This window comes from Oryctolagus cuniculus, chromosome 12, assembly GCF_051225735.1.
Source record: "Oryctolagus cuniculus isolate XC-2025 breed Fujian yellow rabbit chromosome 12, ASM5122573v1, whole genome shotgun sequence".
Classification (NCBI taxonomy): domain Eukaryota; kingdom Metazoa; phylum Chordata; class Mammalia; order Lagomorpha; family Leporidae; genus Oryctolagus; species Oryctolagus cuniculus.
The window spans coordinates 21,520,961-21,545,175 of NC_142878.1; the positions used below are offsets into that span (position 1 = coordinate 21,520,961).

The 24,215-nt window shown below is 43.3% G+C and overlaps 1 protein-coding gene across 1 annotated transcript in view; it reads left to right on the forward strand.

Moving 5' to 3' along the window:
• WDHD1 (WD repeat and HMG-box DNA binding protein 1) overlaps window positions 1-24,215 on the forward strand; it is a 64,264-nt gene continuing 40,049 nt past the window's right edge. The window contains exons 1-9 of the mRNA XM_002718259.6: window positions 1-325; window positions 6,365-6,476; window positions 11,828-11,979; window positions 12,971-13,082; window positions 13,229-13,279; window positions 14,216-14,311; window positions 20,886-20,978; window positions 21,739-21,845; window positions 22,402-22,543. Of these exons, the coding sequence (XP_002718305.3) occupies window positions 249-325; window positions 6,365-6,476; window positions 11,828-11,979; window positions 12,971-13,082; window positions 13,229-13,279; window positions 14,216-14,311; window positions 20,886-20,978; window positions 21,739-21,845; window positions 22,402-22,543 (942 nt within the window). The 5' untranslated portion in view covers window positions 1-248. The remainder of the gene's footprint in view (window positions 326-6,364; window positions 6,477-11,827; window positions 11,980-12,970; window positions 13,083-13,228; window positions 13,280-14,215; window positions 14,312-20,885; window positions 20,979-21,738; window positions 21,846-22,401; window positions 22,544-24,215) is intronic.

The following is a 24,215-nucleotide window of genomic DNA, read 5'->3' on the forward strand; positions in this document are numbered from 1 at the left end:
CGGGGCGAGCGCGCCAGAGCGCGGGAAGCGGCCCTGCGCGGGCGCTCGCTCCTCGCTTTCCCTCGGGCGCCGAGGCTCGGTCACCGCTGAGCTTGCTCGCTGCGCCGGCCCGCGGCCGCCTGGGAGAAGTGTGGCTCCTTGCTGGTGGCACTCGCGTGCGGGAAGCGGGGCTGTGGACGGCGTGCGTGAGGGGAGCCCGAGCCCTCTCCTCCCCTTTAAAGTAAGAGTGGCTTGGGCAGGTAAAGAAGATGCCGGCCACGCAGAAACCGATGAGATACGGACATACGGAGGGACACACGGATGTCTGCTTCGATGATTCTGGGAGGTACGGTTGGTTGGGAGGAAAGATGTTTCGGGGGTAAATCCGAAAACAGGTCTCCCCCGCACTCGGTTTTGCGGTCGGCCGGGAGCGACTCCGGCAGGTGGGATCGTGTCGGAGTCTGACCCGGCGCGTACTTGCTAGTTGCAATGCATAAGTCCAAAGTCTGGCTTCCAGGGACTTGGGCGAGATGCAAGCCGCGTTTCCCCTCCTCTCGGGTCCTCAGGTCGGGGGATTTTGTCTGCTCGCTAGGCGGTGCCCGCTTGTCCCGCCGAGTCCGGAGCCGGGTGTCGAACCCTGGCACTCCCGGATGGGGCGTGCGCGCCTCCGCCACCAGCTGAGCGCGCGCCCCCAGAGCTGCCTTCTAGGCAGAATGCTTCGGAAGTGAGATCTTCACAGTTGATTGTTTTCTTTAGACCCTGACAGCTCCCAGTGAGAAAAAGAACTCTGGTAGCTTCTCAGGTCCCAGGCAAAGTCAAGGCAAATTCGACTCGTTGGAGGAGTCCCAGGTTCAAAATGGACATGCCTAAATATTTCGGCCTCTGTGGTCTTTTATAGTTTTTAAACAAGTTGTCTTTTATCTCCATTCGCAGTGCCTTTCTTCAGTACCAGTGTCTCCAATATTTTTCATGACAAAATTCATAGGATTCCTTTGTTTCAAAGTTTTTAAGCCTCCCCCATTTCCTCCTGGCACAGCCTGCAGATGTATACAGTTAAACGGAGGCTTTCCATCCAAAGGTTCTTCCCCCAGGTCAACATATCCCAGACTGCAGTTAGGGAATTTTAAAATGAAACCATTTACCATTTCAGCTTTTTGAATACAGTTTGTCCAGTTCTTGCTTGCTTTTGTAGGGATAAACGTCACTGTCTTCCCATCATTAGTTGCATTTCACTAAAAGCTTCAAAGACCTAAACTGAATGCTTTGATGAAAGATTCTTAATGTTTTGAATTAATCACAACTAAGGTGTAGAGGACTTGTTACTAAAAATACTAGTAATACTGTTATTGTCTAACATTCTAAGGAGGCTCATAGATTTAAGGAATCTAATTGATGATGGCCAGCAAAGAGAGAAAGCATTTCCTGTAATGGTACTGTTTTTGTTTATCTCACATTGGTTTGTTATAAATTTGAAATATAATTTTAATTCCAAGTACTTCTGTATTTCAAAACACAAAGTTTAATATATTAAAGATATTTTTCCCTAAAGTGCTCTATCAAATTTCTATTTGTATTATTGTAAAAATTAAGAATCAGTGTTCGGGGACCGTTGCTGTAGTGTAGTGGGCTAAGCCTCCAAGTGTGGTATCAGCATCCCCTGTGGGCACAGGTTCTATTCCTGGCTGCTCCTCTTCCAATCCAGCTCTCTGCTATGGCCTGGGAAAGCAGTAGAAGATGGCCCAAGTGCTTGGGCCCCTGCACCTGTGTGGGAGACCCAGAGGAAACTCCTGGCTCCTGGCTTGGACTCAGCTCAGCCATTTGAGGAGTGAACCAGTGGATGACTGGTTCTGTCTCTCCCTCTCTTTCTCTCTCTCTCTGTAACTTTGCCTTGCAAGTAAATAAATAAAATCTTAAAAAAAAAAAAAAAAGAATTATTGATGGGGAGTGTGTTGCACAGTAGGTTAAGCCACCTTGGGATGCTCACATCTTATATTGAGTCCCAGTTACCATCTAGCTTCCTGCTAATGTGCCCATGGCCCAAGTACTTGGGTTCCTGCCACCCACATGGGAGACCTGATGATGTTCCTGGCTCCTGGTTTCCACCTGGCTTAGCCCTGGCACCTACAGGCTTTGAGTGAGTAAAGCATTTTGGTGGAAGAGCTCTTTTTGTGTCACTCTGCCTTTCAAATAAATAAATACATATTCAAAAGGAAAAAAGAATTTAGTGTTGACCACTTTTTTAAGAGATATTGATCAGAAAGGTAGAATGACAGGAGAGATAGATCTTCCATCTGCTGGTTCACTCCCCATGTGGGTGCAGGGGCCCAAGCACTTGGGCCATCTTCCACTGCCTTCCCAGGCTTGTTAGCAGGAAGCTGGATGGGAAGTGAAGTAGTACTACTCTGTTGTGGGGTGCTGGTGTATTACAAGTTGTGGCTTAACCCACTGTGCCACAATGCTGGCCCCTGGTGTTGAACTTTTTTTAAAAAAATTTTTATTTATTTATTTGAAAGGTAGATTTATAAACAGAGAGAGGGAGAGACAGAGAGAAAGGTCTTCCATAGTTCACTACCCAAATGGCCGCGGCATCCAGAGCTGAGCTGATCCGAAGCCAGAGAACTTCTTCTGGGTCTCCTACGCAGGTGCAGGGTCCCAGGGACTTGGGCCAACATCTGCTTTCCCAGGCCATAGCAGAGAGCTGGATCAGAAGCAGAGCAGCTGGGACACGAACCGGTACCCATATGGGGTGCTGGTACCGCAGCGGGGGGGCTTAGCCCACACCATAGCGATGGCCCCTGGTGTTGAACTTTGAAGATGAATTTACATCGAATTCCCAATAATATCAGATGTTTCAACAGAATGAACTTCCAGGAAGCTTTACTTTGTCTCTATGAAGGAAAAGCTGTACCATTATTGGAATCAATCTGACTTAATTTTTGATTTAAAACCTCTGATGACATTAACATTGATGTAAAACCAGTGTCACTTAACTGTTTGAAAAGTTCTCTTGCTATAGAGACAACATATTAATGGTTACTTCACTTTTTTTAAAAAAGATTTATTTACTTATTTGAAAGGCAGATTTAAGAGGCAGCAAGAGAGAGAGAGAGAGAGAATCGATTTTCCATCTGCTGGTTCACTCCCTAGATAGCTGCAATGGCTGGAGCTGAGCTGAAGCCAGGAGCTTCTTCTGGGTTTCCCATGCTGGTGCAGGGGCCCAAGGACTTGGGCCATCTTCTACTGCTTTCCCAGGCCATAGCAGAGAGCTGGGTAGGAAGTGGAGCAGCCGGGACTTGAACCGATTCCCATATAGGATGCTGGCACTGCAGGCAGCAGCTTTACCTGCTATACCACGGTGCTGGCTCCTGGTCACTTCACTTTTCACACTTGCAGTAGAAAAGTTGGAATGAAATATGAGTAAAGTAAGTTTAGAAAAAGCTGGTGTTTATTTTGATGCAGCACTCTCCAGTATAGGAACTAGTCACCATATGCTGTTATTCAGAATTAAAGTGAACTAAATTTAAAATTCAGTTTTTCAGTCACACTGCCTACATTTCAGTTGCTCAGTACCAGGTGTAGTCCATGTTCATCACCTCAGTTGTTAGATAGTCCTGAACTCTTAGGCAGAGTCATGCATGACACGATGTGATCTCACCTTCTGCAGCTCTAGAAGCGGTCTTAAGGCATTCTCAAGAGGACTACTCACTTTTGAATGAGATACTGATGCTTATTTTGGAGTATGGTTTTCCTATAGTTGATGTTATATTGCAGCCCCATAGTAAGTATCTACTAACATTTTAGTCAAGTGGTTTTTTTTTTTTTTTTTTTTTTTTTAAGATTTATTTATTTGAGAGACAGAGTTACAGACAGAGAGAGGTATTCCATCCACTGGGTCACTCCCCAAATGCTGCAACAACTGGAGCTGGGTGATCCAAAGCCAGGAGCCAGAAGATTCTTCAGGGTCTCCCATGTGGGTGCAGAGGCCCAATCACTTGGGCCATCCTCCACTGCTTTCCCAGGTGCTCGACGGGGAGCTGGATCAGAAGTGAAACACTTTAAAAAATAAACAAAAAAGGGCAGGGCATCCCATATAGGTGCTGGTTTGAGTCTCGGCTGCTGCATTTCTGATCCAGCTCTCTGCTGTGGCCTGAAAAAGCTGTAGAAGATGGCGTAAGTCCTTGGGTTCCTGCACCCATGTGAGAGACCCAGAAGAAGCTCCAGGCTTGTTTTGGCCATTTGGGGAGTGACCAGTGGATGGAAGACCTTCCTTTCTCCTTCTGCCTCTCTGTAACTCTGCCTTTCAAATAAATAAATCTTTTAAAGAAAAAAGAAGAGGTGGAGCAGCTGGGACTTGAACTGGCATGGGATGCCAGTGCTGCAGCACCGGCCCCTGTTCAAGTTATTTCATTATCAACTTTTCTAAGAAGTGGAACCTTAGTATTTACTTTTTTTATTAAAAATTGATTTAAATTTTTTTAGCTCATTGCTGCTGAAAGGGTTGTGTGTTAAGTTGTTTTTTTTTTTTTTTTTTCCTTTCTGTAAGCTTCATTTGAAAGGCAGAATGAGCCAAATCTTCCATCTGCAACAGCTAGGACTGGGCCCGGAAAAGGCAGTGACCAAGAACTCCATCTTTGTCTCCTATGTAGGTGGCAGAAACCTAAGCACTTGGTCTGTCATCTGCTGCTTCCCAGGCTCATTAGCAGGAGGCTGGATCAGAAGCTGAGTAGTCAAACTGGCACTCCATTATGGGATCTGGGCCTCTCAAATGGTGCTTTAACATACTGTGACACAATGCTCACTCCAGTGTGTGAGTGTTATTGTTTTGTTTTTAAGCTTTATTTATTTATTTATTTGAGAGGTAGAGTTAGAGAGAAAAAGAGAGAGAGACAGAGTGACAGGGAGAAAGGTCCTCCCATCTGCTGGTCCACTTTCCAAATGGCCATAGTGGCCGGAGCTGGGCTGATCCAAAGCCATGAGCCAGGAGCCTCCCCCTGGATCTCTCGCATTGGCGCAGGGGCCCAAACACCTTGGCCATCTTCTACCACATTCCCAGGCCACAGCAGAGAGCTGGATTGGAAGAGAAGCAGCTGGGACATGAACTGGCACCCACATGGGGTGCCTGTGCCGCAGGCAGAGACCCAGCCCACCATACCATAGCACCAGCCCCTGTTTTGTTTTTACAAAATTTGAAAAGCATAGCCAAATGATAAAATTATTACACTGTTATTCAATACAATAATGACAAGATCCATTGTAAACAGTGTTCAGACTACTCTAAAAAAAGTCTGCATAGGACTTCTTAGCTCTGTTTCCTGACTATTTCTCATTAATTTCACTATATTGTAATTTCCCACTGGCCCCACCAGCTGGCACCTGCCACTTTGTACATCTCCCTTGACATACCTGCTTCAAGTAGTCCCTAGGAACTGGAAGAGGAAATATTTCTCCATTCACCTCTGGAGACTGAAAGAAGTAGCTATTTCTAGGGGCGTATTTATTAATTCACTTTTGGTTTTCATCAGTGAATACCTCATATCTTGTCTTAGTAAGGATTTGTTTGCTAGGTTGCAACAAGAAGATGTTGAAAAAGGGGATATGGATTATAACCTTTTTGCTAATTGAACTCATGCATCCATCCATTTATGCATTCAGTTAACATTTGTTAAGATTTCTGTGTGTCAGACTGCTCGGTGCTGGGGATACAGTGGTGAGCAAGGTAGACATGGTCCCTGCTGTTGCAGAGATTACACACTCATCTTTCTTACATTATTACAAATAAATTTATGCCAGAGAACTCTAGAGAGCATTAAGCTCACCTTGGGAAGTTAGCAATCTTTGTCATTGAAGCTTATGTGTATATAAGAAGAGAAAAAGGCCGGCGCCGTGGCTCATTAGGCTAATCCTCCACCTTGCGGCGGCGGCACACCGGTTCTAGTCCCGGTCGGGGCGCCGGATTCTGTCCCGGTTGCCCCTCTTCCAGGCCAGCTCTCTGCTGTGGCCAGGGAGTGCAGTGGAGGATGGCCCAGGTGCTTGGGCCCTGCACCCCATGGGAGACCAGGATAAGTACCTGGCTCCTGCCTTCGGATCAGCGCGGTGCGCCGGCCTCAGCGCACTGGCCGCGGCGGCCATTGGAGGGTGAACCAACGGCAAAAGGAAGACCTTTCTCTCTGTCTCTCTCTCTCACTGTCCACTCTGCCTGTCAAAATAAATAAATAAATAAATAAATAAATAAATAAATATCTTTATAAAAAAAAAGAAGAGAAAAATATTGGCTACAACTTTGGTTTTATTTCATTTAAAAATGATAAATGTAAAGGCAGCATTCCAAAAAAAAGTATTAGGCCTATAATTGGATAACTTTTTAATGCATGTGTTTACTTCACAGTTATATTGTGACTTGTGGAAGTGATGGTGATGTGAGAATTTGGGAAGACTTGGATGATGATGATCCTAAGTCCATTAATGTTGGAGAAAAGGCATATTCGTGTGCTTTGAAGGTAATAAAAACAGTTATGTCAACTGATATGAAATGATAACTGGCATATGATTTTTTTTTGCTTGGGCGAAAAATATTTTTTTAAAAGCTTTGGGTATGTGCTTTTTAAAATTTGTTTCTCTTATGAAGTAATATTTTAAATGTATAATAATGCTATAGTCTACACCAGATTTTTTTTCTTAGATTTTATTTATTTGAGAGGTAGAATTACAGACAGAAGGAGACAGAAAGGTCTTCCATCTGCTAGTTCACTCCCCAGATATCTGCAGCGGCCGGAGTTGAGCTGAATTGAAGCCAGGAGCCAGAAGCTTCCTCTGGATCTCCCACGTGGTGCAGGGGCCTAAGCACTTGGGCCATCTTTCACTGGTTTCCTAGGCCACAAGCAGAGAGCTGGATCAGAAGAGGAGCAGCCAGGACACAAACTGGTGCCCACATGGGATGCTGGTGCCGCAGGTGGAGAATTAGCCTACCACACCAAATGTGGGCCCCTAAACCAAAATTCTAAAAGTAAAACCTAAGTGGTTTTTTAAAGGGAACTAATGGATATTAATGATGGACTAATTAAGTATATACAAGAAAATTATATATTCTTTGAGATCTGACCTTGTTCCTTTTTTTTTTTTTTTTTTTTTTTTGGAGATTTATTTATTTGAAAGGTGGAGTTGCAGAGGCAGAGAGAAAGTGGTCTTCCATCTGTCTTCCATCCACTGATTGACCCACCAAATGGCCACAGTGGCTGGAGCTGGGCTGATCCAAAGCCAGGAGCCTGGAGCTTCCTCTAGGTTTCCCATGTGGGTGCAGGGGCCCAAGAACTTGGGCCATCTTCTGTTGCTTCCCTAGGCCATAGCAGAGAGCTGACTCAGAAGTGGAGCAGCTGGAACTTGAACCACTGCCCATATGGGATGCTGGCATTGCAGGTGGTGGCTTTACCTCCATGCCACAGCGTTGGCCCCTACATTTTTTTTTTCTTTAAGATTTATTTTATTTATTTGAAAGGCAGAGTGACAGAGAGGGACAGACATAGAGAGAAAGAGATCTTCAGTCCTCTTTGCTCCCCAAATGGTCACAACGGCCAGGGCTGGGCCAGGCTGAAGTCAGGAACCCAGAAGTCCATCTGGTATCCTGTGTGAGTGGCAGGGGCCCAAACACGGGCTGTCTTCCATTGTTCTCCTATAAGCACTAGCATGAGCTGGATTGGAAGTGGAAGTGGGACTCTCACCAGTGCTGTAATACTGGATGCTGGTGTTGTAAATGGTGGATTGATCTGCTGTGCCACAACGCCAGCCCCCAATCTTGTTAAAAATTTTTCTTTTTTAAAAAATTGAGAGACAGATGACAGAGAGCTCCCATCCATAGATTGATTCTCCAAATGCCCGCTATAGCCAAATGGCCAACGCTGGACCCGACAAAAGCTAGGTGCTGGGAACTCAATTCAGGCCTCCCATGTGGGTGACAGGTACCCAACTACTTGGGCCCTCCCCCTGCCTTTCATGGTCTGCATTGACAGGAAGCTGGAGTCAGGAGATGGAGCCAGGAATTGAACCAAGGTACTCCATTATGGGACATGGGTGTGCTATCTGATGTGTTAAGCAATAGGCCAAATGCCTGTGCCTAAGAAGTCCTTAATTGTGACTGGACTCAGACACAGAGTAGAAATGCTCAGAGAGGACATCTTTCATCTCTTGATGAACTGATCTGGATATTTATTTTTTATTTTTTGGCTTTCTTCATTCTCTTGGTCAGAAGTTTAGCATATTCTTCTGTCTCTTCCTTTTAATTTTGGAGGAGGGGAATGTTATTATCTGAAAGGCAGAGTTACAGAAAGAGAGAGAGATCTTCCATCTACTGGTTCAATCCTCTAATGGCTGCAACAGTTGGAGTTAGGCCAAGCCAAAGCTAGGAGCTTGGAACTTCCCCTGGGTCTCCTATGTGGGCGCAGAGTCTCAAGTACTTGGGCCACCGTCTCCTGCTTTTTCCCTCGGTGAATTAGCGAAGAATTGGATTAGAATTGGAGCAGCCAGGACTTGAAACGGTACAGGCAGTGATATGCCACAGTGCCAGTCCCTGCCTTATTTTTCTTATTACGGTGTTTCTTCAGAGCAATGCACTGGTGTTTGTGTTGTGGAACCTATAGAGTAACAAGGTAGTAAATCTTGGGTGCTTTGGTTTCAGGTTTCTTGCCTTTATTTAAAGGCTTTCTAACAACATATTGGCAGACATCATCTTTTTTTTCTTCTTTTTTTAAAAGATTTATTTTACTTATTTGAAAGGCAGAGTTACAGAGAGAGAGAGGTCTTCTGTCTGCTGTTTCACTCCCCAAATGGCTGCAACGGCTGGGGCTGGGCCAGGCCGAAGTTAGGAGGCAGAAGCTTCTTCTGGGTCTCCCACATGGGTGCAAGGGCCCAAGGCCTTGGGCCATCCTCCACTGCTTTCCCAAGTGCATTAGCAGGGAGCTGGATTGGAAGTGGAGCAGCCAGGCTTTGATCCGGCACCCATATAGGATGCTGGTGCTGCAGGTGTTGGCTTTACCCACTACGCCACAGCACTGACCCCTCCCCTGACTAATTTGGATCATACAACCCTCTCATTCTTTACCCAGAGTGTCAGCCTCAACTTCTTTTTTTTTTTTTTTCTTTTTTTTCTTTTTTTCTTTTTACAGGCAGAGTGGACAGTGAGAGAGAGAGATAAAGAGAAAGGTCTTCTACTTTCGTTGGTTCACCCCCCAGTGGCCGCTGTGGCTGGCACACTGCGGCCAGCGCACTGTGCTGATCCGAAACCAGGAGCCAGGTGCTTCTCCTGGTCTCCCATGTGGGTGCGGGGCCCAAGGACTTGGGCCATCCTCCACTGCACTCCCAGGCCACTGCAGAGAGCTGGACTGGAAGAGGGGCAACCGGGAAAGAATCCAGCGCCCCGACTGGGACTAGAACCCGGGGTGCCAGCGCCACAGGTGGAGGATTAGCCTATTGAGCCACGGCTCTGCCCCCCCCCCCCTTTTTTTTTTTCAAAGATTTATTTATTTTGAAAGAGTTACAGAGAGGGAGAGACAGAGAGATCCTCCATCTGCTGGTTCCCTCCCCCAGATGACTCCAACATTAGGGCTGAGCCAGGCTGAAGCCAGGAGCTTCTTCTGGGTCTCCATCTGGGTGCAGGGGCCCAAGTAATTGGGCCATCTTCATCTGCTTTCCCAGGCACATTAGCAGAGAGCTGGATTGGAAGTGGAACAGCCAGGTCTCAAACAGGCACCCCTATGGAACGCCAGTTTTGCAGGCGGAGGCTTAACCTGCTGTGCCAGAATGAGGACCCCTCATTCTATGATTTGAATCTGTCCTCCATAAAGCATGTTTTGGAAATTTAACCCCCTACACAACAGTATTGGAGATGGGGCCTAATGAGAGGTGATTAGGTCATGAGGGCTCTGCTCTTAGGAATGAATTAATGTGGATATTAGGGAAAGGAACTTGTTATTTAAAAGTGAGTTCATTCCTCTCTTGCTCTCTCTCTCCTCTCTGTCTCTCTTCCTCACTCTCTTTCACCCTCTCTTTGTCCTTCAAATATGGAATGATACAGCAAGAAGGCCTTGGCCAAATGCTGGCCCCTTGATCTTAGACTCTTAGACTTGGCCTCCAGAATCATGAGCCAGTGAGTTTCTGTTCATTATGAATTACTTAGACTGTGATATTCTGTTTCAGCAGGCAAATTGCCACAAATTAGTGGTACTCACTAATTCAGATAATTTAAAGTATTACAGAAAAGAGGAATATTTTAGTATTTCAGTATATATATGTATGTTACATTTCTAAGTGCCTTGTGACACAGATATGGAAATGAGATACAGTTTACCTAGAAAATAAAGACATGTTCTCAGAAAGATTTTGAAAATTATCTAAAAAACACTAAGCTTTTTATTTGTGATTAATTTTAACCTGAATGTATTGTATGTGGGTAGGAATAAAACTTCCATAAAATTTGTATTTTTTCGAAATTGTGGCTCATTAAAGTATATAAGATGATCTTCAGATTCTTTATTTTTTACTTTTAAAGATTTATTTATTTATTTGAAGATTTATTTATTTATTTGAAAGTCAGAGTTAGACAGAGAGAGAAGGAGAGACAGGGAGAGAGAAAGAGAGGTCTTCCATCCACTGGTTCATTCTCCCAACTGCCTGCAATGTCCGGAGCTGCGCCAATCCGAAGCCAGGAGCCTGGAGCTTCTGCACCACGCGGGTGCAGGGGCCTAAGGACTTGGGCCATATACTGCTTTCCCAGGCCGTAGCAGAGAGCTAGATCAGAAGTAGAGCAGCTGGGACTTGAACTGGCGCCCATACGCAATGCCAAACACTGCAGGCAGTGGCTTCACCCGCTACGCCACAGCGCTGGCCCCATAAAGATTTATTTATTGGGGTCGGCATCATGGCAGAGCAATTAAAGCAGCTGCCTGTGATGCCGGAATCCTATGTAGGTGCTAGTTTGAGTCCCAGCTGCTCTACTTCTGATCCAGCTCCCTGATAATGACCTAGGAAAAGCAGCAGAGGATGGCTCAAGTGTTTGGGCCCCTGCTACCCACATGGGAGACCCAGAAAAAGCTCCTGAAGACTGGTCCAGCCTTGGCCATTGTGGCCATCTGGGAAGTGAACCAGAGGATGGAAGATCTTTCTCTGTTATTCTGCCTTTCATATAAGTGAATAAATAAATAAATAAATTTTTCCCCAGAAAAAGATCAGTTTGTATCAGTTTTCTAATGCTGCTATAGTAAACCACCACCAGATTGGTGGCTTAAAAACCACAGAAAGTTAGCATCTCGCAAGTCAAGAGGCAAGAAATCTGAAACTCAGGGTGGCAGTGGGGTTGGCTCATCTCAAGGTCCTGAGGAAAAGTCTCTTTTATGCCTATCTTTGCTGATAGACATATGACTTCAGTATCTGCCATGGGTTCTTGTATTTAGATTTTGACCTACTCCTAAAAGACATAAAAATGATTTTACTGTAAAAAGATAAACCAGCACTATACTGATCATTGTGGCCATGCCTTCTGATGTTCTTTCTTCACTAAGACTGTTTTCTGTGAAAAGCTCTCTTGAGTCTCAATTTCCATGATACTTAAAATACTTTTTAAAATATTTTTTAACCGGAAGTAAAAGATAAATCAGAGTCTAAATAATTGAGTGGTGAACGTAGAATTGAGATTTCTTTAAGCTAGCAAATTTTTCTGGTGTAGGTATATTTTAGGAAAATTATACATTGGTTTTTCTCTTGAACTCCATTTACAAGATTTTTTTGGTTTTTACAGGATTTTTAATTGTGGAAGATGCTTAATTGATTTGAATTTGTCAGTGTTTCTTTATTTTTCTTTTAGAATGGAAAATTAGTCACTGCAGTTTCTAACAATACTATTCAAGTCCACACATTCCCGGAAGGAGTTCCAGATGGTATATTGACTCGTTTCACTACAAATGCAAACCATGTGGTCTTTAATGGAGATGGCTCTAAAATTGCTGCTGGATCTAGGTAAGGCTTTTTGATATCAGAAAAGGAAATGATGTTTAGGACAAAAAGATTCTCCATTTGTTTCAGCAATATTTTCAGGACTCTTGTCATTTCATTTTTCTTGATCAGAAATTTACCTCAATTTGGTATTCAAGTCTTTTAGCTAGAAAAGGACTTCTTTTTCTTTTTAAAATTTTAATTTACTCATTTGAAAGAGACACAGGGATGTTCCATCTACTGCTTCATTTCCCAAATGCCTGCAACAGCCAGCTCTGGGCAGTCCAAAGTCAGGACCCTGGAACTCACTTTGAGTCTCTCACGTGGTTGCCAGGGACTCATCTATTTGAGCTGTCCTCTGCTGCCTCCCAAAAAGTGCTTTAGCAGGAAGTTAGAATGGGGAGCAGAGCTGTGACTTAAACCCAGGGACTCTGATAAGGGTTGTAGGCAGCCAAGATTTTTAGCTGTTGCCCCAAATGCCCATCCATAGTAAAAGTTTTGAGAACAAACTTACGATTCTTTGTGAGTTGAAATGTATTATTTTGCACAATACATGTTTGGTAAATTTTGAAAAAGGCTGGAGCAAGGTGATGGCTTGACATAAAAGTTTTCAAAATTATTTTGGACAGAACCTGGTTGCACAAGCTGGATTTACATAGTTTCCTTTGATGCTTGTCATAAGGGAAAAATATAATTGGTTGAATCAGTGAGGTGGGGTAAAAGCATGGTATCCCAGAAAATGGCTGTGGCTGTGATTAGATTAGCAGATAATAGAAGCTTGGTACGTAACTAAAGCTATTTAGTGGATTTTAACTGATGGGAGGTCTTTACTTATGTTTTCAGTATCTTTGTAGAGCAGAAGTATAAAATAAGTAACTAACTTTGGCTGCCAAAATTTACAAGTTGCTCTAAAGAAATTGTAGCGTTTATGATATTTTGAAATACTTGTGTCATAGCTTTTGGAGAGGCTTTTATTTTGGCATTTATTAATGGGCAATTTTCTTATTGTTCATAGTGATTTCCTAGTTAAAATTGTGGATGTGATGGATAGCAGCCAACAGAAAACATTCCGAGGACATGAGGCTCCTGTTTTAAGTCTTTCCTTTGATCCTAAGGACATCTTTCTGGTAATTTTTGTCTTTTACCACAGTGTATAAAATTCTCAAAGAATTAGCAAGAAGTTTCATTCACTTGGCAAAAGGTTGTTTAATCAGTTGAACCAGTTTTTGTAATGGTGTTGTGCTGAACAGAAATTGATTGTGTCTTCCTGCAGGCCTCAGCCAGTTGTGATGGATCTGTTAGAGTGTGGCAAGTTTCAGATCAGGTAAGCTCACCCATTTAAATATAACACTTTTTGCTCGTTTCCATCATATTTTGAGTGTTACATGCTGTCAAGTTAGTAATTTTTTTCTTTACAGTTTGTTTTTTTGAGTAGGATTAAATGCTGTTTTTTGTCATCAAATTTCACAGTAATCAATAATCTACTATAGATTATTTGTTTTTGTAACCAATAACAAAGGGAATGATAGCTTTTCATTTCATTTTTAAGCTTTATAAATCAAGGAGTATAATTCAACCATGATATACCTACAAGATAACTAACTTTGTGTGGGCCTTGTGTTAGATGCTGCAGCTATAAAAATAAAGTATGGGCCACCCTTGATTTGCGGAGTCACATATGCAACTTATTCTAACCACACCTGATAAAGGTTTTAAGGGAGGTATGAAGAAAGTGCTCCCTGGATTGGCAGAGGGAACAACTGTCTTCTGTAGGCAATCAGAGAGGGCTCAGCCTTTGTGGAGATAAAGTGGTTGACAAGAAAAATGTCCCCCCACAGATGTACCTTAGTAGCCACAATTCTTTCCCCCACATTCTTGAGCTATATAGAACGACTAACTGCCATCTTTACATTTTATAGTAGACCTTCCAAAATTTTTGTATTTTTGTAGACACTCTGAGATTTTAATACATTAGAGATTTTTGTTAGGTGTATGTACATTTATTCAATGAATATGTTGTTTACTTTTTCTGTACAGGAAATCTTATTTGATTATTAAAATCTTGCACTTTTTATACCTCTGAAGGACCTAAGGCACTTTAGGTAGATCAGATATTATAATTAAATTAAAGTGGATTAAGTTGCTTTTTTTCTGAGCTACACATCCGTTTGAAGAAACTATGTGTTAAATGTACTCAATTCTGCATTTATTTTGGGGGAGAATTTTTATAAAGCAAAATAATTTTTTTTTTGAAAAACAGACATGTGCTGTAAGTTGGCCACTGCTTCTAAAGTGCAATGATGTGATACATGCGAAATCAATCTGCAGACTTGCTTGGCAGCCAAAGAGTGGAAAGGCAAGTGACTCTTATTCCTCCTTCCCTCCCCCCGCCCCTTTTTTTTTTTTTTAAAGAGAAGGGGTTTCACGGGAAATCCAACAGGCCGGAGGGAAGGGGCAAAGAAGAGAGATAAGGATGAGAGAGAGAGAGAAATCGGGAGAGAGAGAATGTGTATGGGAAGCAGTTCCTGTTACACTCTCACAGGGGGTAGGGAAGTGGGGATGCAGCTGACACTTGTGGTTGGGCCATTTGGTCACCTCTAGCATTGATGTCAGGGCCAGAGCCTAGGATGGTGTCGGGGCACAGATTCTGCCACAGATAAGACTGTGTCATTTTACTAACATTCCCCCCTTTTATTTTTTATAAAGCAGGTGTTGTATGGGATTACATTGGCCCCAAAAGTACAGGAGGGGTGGAGGGATGATGGTGTACTATTTTATTTTTTCAAGATTGATTTATTTATTTGAAAGTCAGAGTTGGGGCCGGCTCTGTGGCGTAGCAGGTAAAGCCGCTGCCTGCAGTGCCAGCATCCCATATGGACGCCAATTTGAGGCCCTGATGCTCTGCTTCCGATCCAGCTCTCTGCTATGGCCTGGGAAAGCAATAGAAGGTGGTCCAAGTCCTTGGGCCCCTGCACCTGCATGGGAAGACCCGGAGGAGGCTCCTGGCTCCTGGCTTCAGATCGGCTCAGCTCTAACTGTTATGGCTAACTGGGGAGTGAGCCAGCGGTAACTGTAACTCTGACTTTCAAATAAATAAATAAATCTTGAAAAAAAAAAAGTTACAGAGAGAGAGAGAGAGGTCTTCCATCTGCTGGTTCACTCCTCAGTTGGCTGCAATGGCTGGAGCTGTGCTGATCCAAAGCCAGGAGCCAGGAGCTTCCTCTGGGTCTCCCATGCGGGTGCAGGGTCACAAGGACTTGAGGAGTAAAGAAGAATTAGATAAAGATGTAGATTTCACTCTTGGTAAGGAAGTTTTGATATTATAAAAGATGTTAGTTCTTCCTTCAGTTAATTTTTAGTTTTGACTGTATTCAAATACGAAATATCAGTAGGATGTTTGGGAGAACCAATTACAGCAGATTCTAAAGTCCATGTAGAAAACTAACTATCTTGACACAGAAAAGTAATGAAAAGAGCCTAATATAGTCAGATATTAAAATGTTTTTTGAAACCATGAAATCAAAAGTTTGCTACTCATTAATAGGCATTTATTTATTAAACAGAGACATAGACCCAAATATACATAGGAATTTGGTGTGTAAAAAAGAGAGAAAAAGGGCCGGCGCCGCGGCTCGCTAGGCTAATCCTCCGCCTAGCGGCGCCGGCACACCGGGTTCTAATCCCGGTCGGGGCGCCGGATTCTGTCCCGGTTGCCCCTCTTCCAGGCCAGCCCTCTGCTGTGGCCAGGGAGTGCAGTGGAGGATGGCCCAGGTGCTTGGGCCCTGCACCCCATGGGAGACCAGGAAAAGCACCTGGCTCCTGGCTCCTGCCATTGGATCAGCGCGGTGCGCCGGCCGCAGCGCGCCGACCGCGGCGGCCATTGGAGGGTGAACCAACGGCAAAAGGAAGACCTTTCTCTCTGTCTCTCTCTCTCTCACTGTCCACTCTGCCTGTCAAAAAAAAAAATAAATAAATAAAAAAATAAAAAAAAAAAAGAGAGAGAAAAAGGAGATTTGGCAAATGTATTGGTAACAAGGATCTGAATTCCAGTATATGAGAATCATTGAAGACCATCTTAGAGCCTTACTCCTACATAGTGAATATATTTATATAGGTATTTACTATTTTATTCTTTCAACTTCTTACATATGAAATTTTTCAGAAAAGAAGATTAATAAGCTTAGTATAAAATAAACGTTTTTGGGACAAGTGTTGTAGGTTGAGCTTGAAACATTTTCATTCCATATTGGAGTACCGGTTCCAGTCCCATGCTCCTCTGCTTCTCATCCAGCTTCCTGCCAGTGCTCCTGGGATGCAGCAGATGACAGCCCAATTAGTTTCTAGCCACCCATGTTGGAGATGAGATGGAATTTCCGGCTCCTGAGTTCAGCATTTTCTAGCCCCTACTGGTAGGGGCACTGGGGAGCGAACCAGTGGATGGAAGATAATCTCTAAGTCCCCTGCCCCCATCACTCTGTCTTTCAAATATGTAACTTTTTAGAATAATAGACACTTTTATATGATAAAAAAAATACTACAGGGCCAGGTATGTGGTACAGCAGATAAGTTGTTGCTTAGGATGCTAACATCCCATATCTGAGTGATTGGTTCAAGTTCCAGCTACTCTGCTTCTGATCCACTTTCTGCTAATGTGTACCCTAGGAGGCAGCAGATGTTGACTTGAATACTTGGATCCCTGTCACCTACATGGGATACCTGGATTGAGTTTTGGGCTATTGGCTCTGGCAGCCTTGTCGTAACTATTGCAGGCATCTGGGGAGTGAACTAGCAGATGGGAGATCTCTCTGTCTCTCTGCCTTTCAATGGAATGAAAATAAATCAATTAATTTTAAAAAAGATTTATTTTATTTGAACGAGAGAGGAGAGAGATGGAGAGAAATCTTCCATCCACAGTTGTCATTCCCCAAATGGCCACAAAAATTGAGGGTAGGCTAGGAAACCAGGAACCAGGAACTCCCTCCTTGTCTCCTGTGTGGGTGGCAAGGGCCCAAGCACTTGGGCCGTCCTCCGCTGCTTTTCCCAGGTGCCTTCCCAGGCTGGATCAGAAGTGAAGCCACCAGGACTCAAATTGACACTCATGGGATGCACAGTGCTGGCCCCAAATTAATGAATCAAAATAGTACAAATTAATAGGCAAATGATAAACTGGGTGTGGGGAGTAGTTTGAAACAATGTAACAAGCTAGTTTCCTTAATTTACAGAATATTCTTTTTTTTTAAGATTTATTTTATTTTACTTGAAAGTCACAGTTACACAGAGAGGAGAGACAGAGAGAGGGAGAGAAAGAGAGAGAGAGAGAGGTCTTCCATCTGCTGTTTCACTCCCCAGATGGCCGCAACGGCCGGAGCTTCACTAATCAGGAGCCAGGAGCTTCTTCCAGGTCTCCCACGTGGGTGCTGCTTTCCTAGGCCATAGCAGAGAGCTGGATTAGAAGTGGAGCAGCTGGGTCTCGAACCGGCGCCCATATGGGATGCTGGCACCGCAGGCGGTGGCTTTACCCCCTACGCCACAGTGCCAGCCCCAATTTACAGAATATTCTTATAAATCAATAAGAACACAATAGAAAAATAACTAAAGACATGAGCTGATAGTATACAGAAAAAGACATACTGATGACTTTTTCTTTAAGATTTATTTATTTATTTGAAAATCAAAGTTACATAGAGAGAGGAGGGGCAGAGAGAGAGGTCTTCCATTCGATGGTTCACTCCCCAATTGGCCACAGCGGCTGGAGCTGTGCTGATCAGGAGCCAGGAGCTTCCAGGTCTCCCACACGGGTACAGGGGCCCAAGCACTTGGGCCATCTTCCACTGCTTTCCCAGGCCATAGCAGAGAGCTGGATCAGAAGTGGAGCAGCCAGGTCTTGAACTGGCACCCATATGGGATGTCAGTGCTTCAGGCCAGGGCATTAACCCACTGCGCCACAGTACCGGCCCCACCGATGACTTTTAAATGTGAAATAAATACTGCCTTTTGTATTGGAAGAAATACAAGCTGAGGGGTGGGCATTTGCTGCAGTGCTTAAGACACTGTTTGAATGCCTGAATCCCGTATTGGAATCCTTGAGTTTGAGTCCCAACTCTACTCCTAGGAGGGGTGATAGCTCAAATAGTTGGGTTCTTGCCACTTTTTGGGAGACTGGAATTTTGTTCTTGGCTGCTGGTTTTAGCTTGGCCCAGTCCTGGCTGTTGTGGGCATTTGGGGAGTGAAACAGTGAGTGGGAGATCTCTGTCTCTATATCTCTGCCTTTTAAATAAATAAATAAGTAAAATTAGATGTAAGTTGAAACTGTAGTGATAGAGTATTTTTCATTTATGGAGATGTTCAGAGATCAATATTTGATTATGTACTGTATAGAGGAGGGATTGACAGTTTTTTAGTAGAATAAATGGCTAGTAGTACTACTTCTGTTCCATTTCTTTATATGTGTATGTATGATGAAAATTTTACACCCCTGTTTGCAAAAGTAAAAGATTAGACACAGAGTTGGATGTTTGGTGTATTGGTTAAGAGGCCACTTGGGGCCGGCGCCGCGGCTCAATAGGCTAATCCTCCACCTAGCGGCGCCGGCACACTGGGTTCTAGTTCCGATCGGGGCGCTGGATTCTTTCCCAGTTGCTCCTCTTCCAGGCCAGCTCTCTGCTGTGGCCCGGGAAGGCAGTGGAGGATGGCCCAAGTGCTTGGGCCCTGCACCCCATGGGAGACCAGGAGAAGCACCTGGCTCCTGGCTTCGGATAGGCGCAGTGCGCCGGCCACAGCGCGCCAGCCACGGCGGCCATTGGAGGGTGAACCAATGGCAAAAGGAAGACCTTTCTCTCTCTCTCACTATCCACTCTGCCTGTTAAGAAAAAAAAAGAGAGGCCACTTGGGACACCAGGCACCCATATCCAAGTGCCTGGATTTCAGACTGAATTCCTCTCCTGTTTACAGCTTCCTACTAAATGTACACTGGGAGGCAGCAGTGATGGTTCATGTAGTTGGGTCCCTGCGGTCCATGTTGGAAATCTGGGTCTTTAGAGAGTGAATCAGTGGATGGAACTTGTCTCTGACTCTTCTTTCCCCTCCAGTCTTCCCTCCCTGCAGTATCCCTCCCTGTGTCTCAAAGAAACACTTAGATGAAATTGATTAAATAAATTATGATATTCCTGAAAGTGAGATTCTATTAGAATAAAGTATATCTGTATGACTTCATAGGGAATAATCTTCACACTACATTGTTAACTAAAAAACACTGGGGCCAGCATATCAAGTTAAGCCACTGCTTGGGACACTGGCATACTGACACCTGCATCTCATATTGATGCTATGGTTTGTCCCATCCAGCTCTCTGCTAACATACCTGGGAAAGCAACGGAAGATGGCCCAAGTAGTTGGGCCCCTGCTACCTGTATGGTAGGCCTGGATAGAGTTTGGGGCTCCTGGCCTAGCCCTAGCTGTTTTGGCCATTTGGAGAGTGAAACAGAGGATGGAATATTGGTCTCTCTCTGTAACTCTGCCTTTCAAATAAATAAAAGTAAATATTTTAAAATATCAACCTATAGAGTAATAGGTGTGGGTATGTATGTATGCTTACATATATACATAAACATTCTTGTACAGTCTTTTTTTTCCATTGGATAATAGAAATAGAATTTGAGGATGGTAGACTTTAAATATGTGCTCTTTTTTTTTTTAAGATTTATTTATTTATTTGAAAGTCAAAGTTATACAGAGAGAGGAGAGGCAGAGAGAGGGGTCTTCCATCCGCTGGTTTACTCCCCAGTTTGCTGCAACGGTCAGAGCTGCCCAAATCTGAAGCCAGGAGCCAGGAGCTTCCTCCAGGTCTTCCCACGAGGGTGTAGGGGCCCAAGGACTTGGACCATCCTCCACTGCCTTCCCAGGCTATACCTGAGAGCTGGATCGGAAGTGGAACACCTGGGACTTGAACAGGCGCCCATATGAGATGCTGGCACTGTGGGCAGCGGCACTACCCGCTACGCCACAGCACTGGCCCCAGAATATGTGCTTTTGTATCATGTAAACTTTTTATTTAAAGATTTACTTATTTATTTGAAAGTCGGAGAGAGAAGGAGAAATAGAGAGAGATCATCCATCTACTGGTTCACTCCCCAAATTGCCATAAAGGCCAGGGCTGGGCCAGGCTGAAGCAAGGAGCTTCACCTGGGTCTCCCATGTGGGTGGCAGGGGCCCAAGCACTTGGGTCATCTTCCGCTGCATTTCCCAGTCCATTAGAGGGAGCTGGATGGGAAGTGGAGCAACCAGAACGCGAACCTGGTGCCCATATGGGATACCAATGTAACAGGAGGCAGCTTTACCTGCTTTGCCACAGCATATTGTGAATTTTAAAAGTACATTTTGCATTAAAGTAGCAGTAGAATTCATAAGAATCTGGTGTATATTTTTCTCTTTGCTTATAAAACATTAAAGTTGATAAGGGCAAATTTTAACCTAGCAATTAAGACACTTGCTAAGACGTTTACATCTCCTGTTGGAGTGCCTGGGATCAGTACTTCCTCCAGCTCCCGATTCTAGCTTCCTGCTAACATGGACCCTTGGAGGCAGCAGTCATGGAACCCACCATGTGGTGGACGTGGATTGGGTTGTTGGCTCATGGCTTAAGCCTGATTCGTTCCCAGCTGTTAAGGGCATTTGGAGAGTGAACCAGCAGATGGGAGCTAGTCAAAAATAATAGTAACTACAAGTTATCCTTTTTGGTGCAAACAGTAAAGTGATTGTCACCCATTTTTTGCTTATTACAATTCTGTCATTTTGTGTGTTTCGTTAGTTGCCAATTAAAGTACCATTTGGCTTGCATGCTTTGTACATTTATCTGATTAAATTTTCTGCCTTTTTTCTTCAAATTGAATTTGATATAAACTTTTATTTAAATTATTTATTTTTTCTAATAGTTACTGGCAGTTCCTGTGGAAAAATCCATTAAACTCTACAAAAGAGAAACTTGGAGTAATCATTTTGATCTTTCAGATAATTTCATCTCTCAGGTAGGTTTTCTAAGTGACACTTTGAGTGGAGTATAGGGAATATTCATTGCATGTTTGACTTAAGATTAGTTACAGTTAAATGTTATTGGGAGAGGAGAGTAACTCCACACTGTTATGTGTGGGTCCATCTTCTGCCCCTTCAACCTTTCTTCATTTGACTTATAGTTGTCTACTAGATAGGTCTTTGCTTGGTCCTATGGGTCTCTTTTGTGAGATTTGATAAGCAAATCTTAATTTTAAGAAGCCAAATTTAACTAGCATAATGTTAGAACAAGTTATTCTTGACTTACAATTAATTGGCCTTTATAAGTGAATTACACTGAAACTTGTGAGCCTAGGCTCTTGAATTTTAGAGTTGCTGATCTGTTCTCATTCCTTCTCAAACATGTACACATGTTGCATTAAAAAAAAAAGTTTCAATAGTTCACGGGTGGCTTTCTAAGGTTCTTTTTACTAGTTTTCTTCATCTTGATGGTGAGTGCCAAGAGGAAGCCTTATATTTCTCTCTAGGAGAGTAACATTGCTTAGAGTTTGTTTTTAAAGTTGTTTTGGTATAATTTCTTCATGGTAGGCAAATAGCTGCTAATGATAGTTGAATATTATTGAAAAAATTTAAAAATAAGCAAATTCTGTCCTGTCACTCGTATCTCAGACATAATTAGAAGTTAAATAGGGATTTAAAAATTTGAATTTGGTCATAAAATGAGTATTTAGTCTGAAATTGTATAAAATTATGATTTAAAAACACTTCTCTTTATAGACCCTCAATGTGGTCACCTGGTCTCCCTGTGGACAATATTTAGCAGCAGGCAGTATTAATGGCGCAATTGTAGTTTGGAATGTGGAAACCAAAGACTGTGTGGAAAGGTATGACTCAGTGTATCTTTTATCTCTTTACTCATTTCTGTTAGTTTCTTTATATGAAATTTTTCAGGTTTTCAAGTGTTAGGATAAAAATATACAGCTATAAGGTAGTCAGAATTCACTTAACCTTTCCTTACTAAAATTTACTGCCAGTAGTGGTGTAGTGGGTAAAGCTGCTACTTGTGGTGCTGTCATCCCATGTGGTTGCTGGTTTGAGTTCAGGCTGCTCCACTTCCTATCTAGCTCCCTGCTAATGAGCCTGGGAAAGCAGCAGAAGATGGCCCAAAGGCTTAGGCCCCTGCACCCACATGGGAGACCTGTAAGACGCTCCTGGCTCCTGGCTTCTGACTTCGAATCAGCCCAGCTACAGCAGTTTTGGGGCCATATGGGGAGTGAACCAGTGGATAGAAGATCTCTCACTTTTTCTCTTTCTATGTCTTTCCCTCTCTCTCTCTGTAACTCTGCCTTTCAAATAAATAAATAAATCTAAAAAACCTCCAGAAATGTACAGTTTATTTTTTCTTGTTGGTATTTTAAGAAACCACTTTTTGATTTTTAGGGTGAAACATGAGAAAGGTTATGCAATTTGTGGCCTGGCCTGGCATCCTACTTGTGGTCGAATATCCTACACTGATGCAGAGGGAAATCTAGGGCTCCTCGAGAATGTCTGTGACCCCAGTGGAAAGACATCAAGCAACAAGGTAATAAGTAATGTGTGGTAGAACACAGAAGTGTTTCTGCAGTCATATAGGTTTGGGATGACACCACAGACTACCTTACTTTTTTGTAAAATGACAATTCATGTTACTATCCTAGATACTCACTAATAAATCTTTAGTAAAGAAAACTGTTTAAATTGTTTGACCTAATGTTTCCCAAATGCGTTTTACTAAGATTTTTTTCCTTTTCATATAATGCCTTTCCTAAGGATATCCTTTGTGAAATACTCATTTAATATCTGGTGTTCTGGGGACTGTTAGGTAAATGTCTTATAGCTAAAACTTTAAGTTAATATCTGTAATAGACTTCAGTTTGGCCTATAAGCTTTTTCTGCTCCAATTCACCATAACTTTTAGAGCTACCCATATGCTTAGTCATGCAGCTTTACTGAAATTTTTTTTTTTAAGATTTACTTTATTTATTTGAAAGGCAGAGTTACAGAGAGACAGAAAGAGGGAGAGCAAGAGTGTGCGAGAGAGAGAGATCTTCCATCTGCTGGTTCATTCCCCAGATGGCTCTGACAGTTGGGGCTGGGCCAGGCTGAATCCAAGAGCCAAGAGCTTCTTTTGGGGCCTGGGTCTCCCCTGTGGGTGATAGGGGCCTAAGCACTTCCATCTTCTGTTTTTCTGGCCACATTTGCAGGGAGCTGGATTGGAAGTGGGGTAGCTGGGACTTGAACTGGAACCCCTATGGAATTTTAGTGTTGCTAGCTGTGGCTCCACTCATTACACCACAGTGCCAGCCCCTACTATACCAAAGGAATTTTTAAAATTGTGTAAGCGTGAAGAAGATAGTGGAAGTAGTGACAGTAACTACATTTTAGAGGCTGGAAAATGGAAATATGGTAGGAAACTACCTTTCGAAAATTTGGGTCCTAAGACCTCATGAGAGAAGCTGAGATGCAACTTAATTTGCTTGACTAAATTCCCAAAGGTGCAGAATTTTATAGCACTAGATAATTCTTGTCTTTGGTCTCATACCAGTTTTCTATTTGAAAGACTTGTGATATAGTCCTTTTTAATCTATTGGTTTTCTTACTAGAATTTTTTAAAAATATTTATTTATTTATTTGAAAGTCAGAGTTACACAGAGAAGGAGAGGCAGAGAGAGAGAGAGGTCTTCCATCTGCTGGTTCACCCCAGTTGGCTGCAATGGCCCGAGCTGTGCTGATCCAAAGCTAGGAGCCAGGAGCTTCTTCCAGGTCTCCCATGAGGGAGGAGGGGCCCAAGGATTTGGGCCATCTTCTACTGCTTTCCCAGGCCATAGCAGAGAGCTGGACTAGAAGTAGAGCAGCTGGGACTCAAACCGGTGCCCATATGGGATGCCGGCACTGCAGGTGGCGGCTTGACCTGGTATGCCAGAGCGTTGGCCCCCTTACTAGAATTTTTTCCCAAACTATAAATTTCCATTGACTTAACATTCTCTCAAAATGACTTGTGATCTCTGCAATATGTCTTTTACTGTTTTGCTTTTTAAAGTGTTCTAAAAACTTGTTTACTGTGACTTTGAACTTCTGCAGCGATGTCTTTTCCTAGAAAGTTAAGTCTGTTGAATTTTTGTCCCTCTTTTGTTTTTCTGTTGGTTCTGTCACTTTATTTATCTAAATATATATATAAAAATATTAGCTTTACTGACATCAGTTTGAAGCAAGTA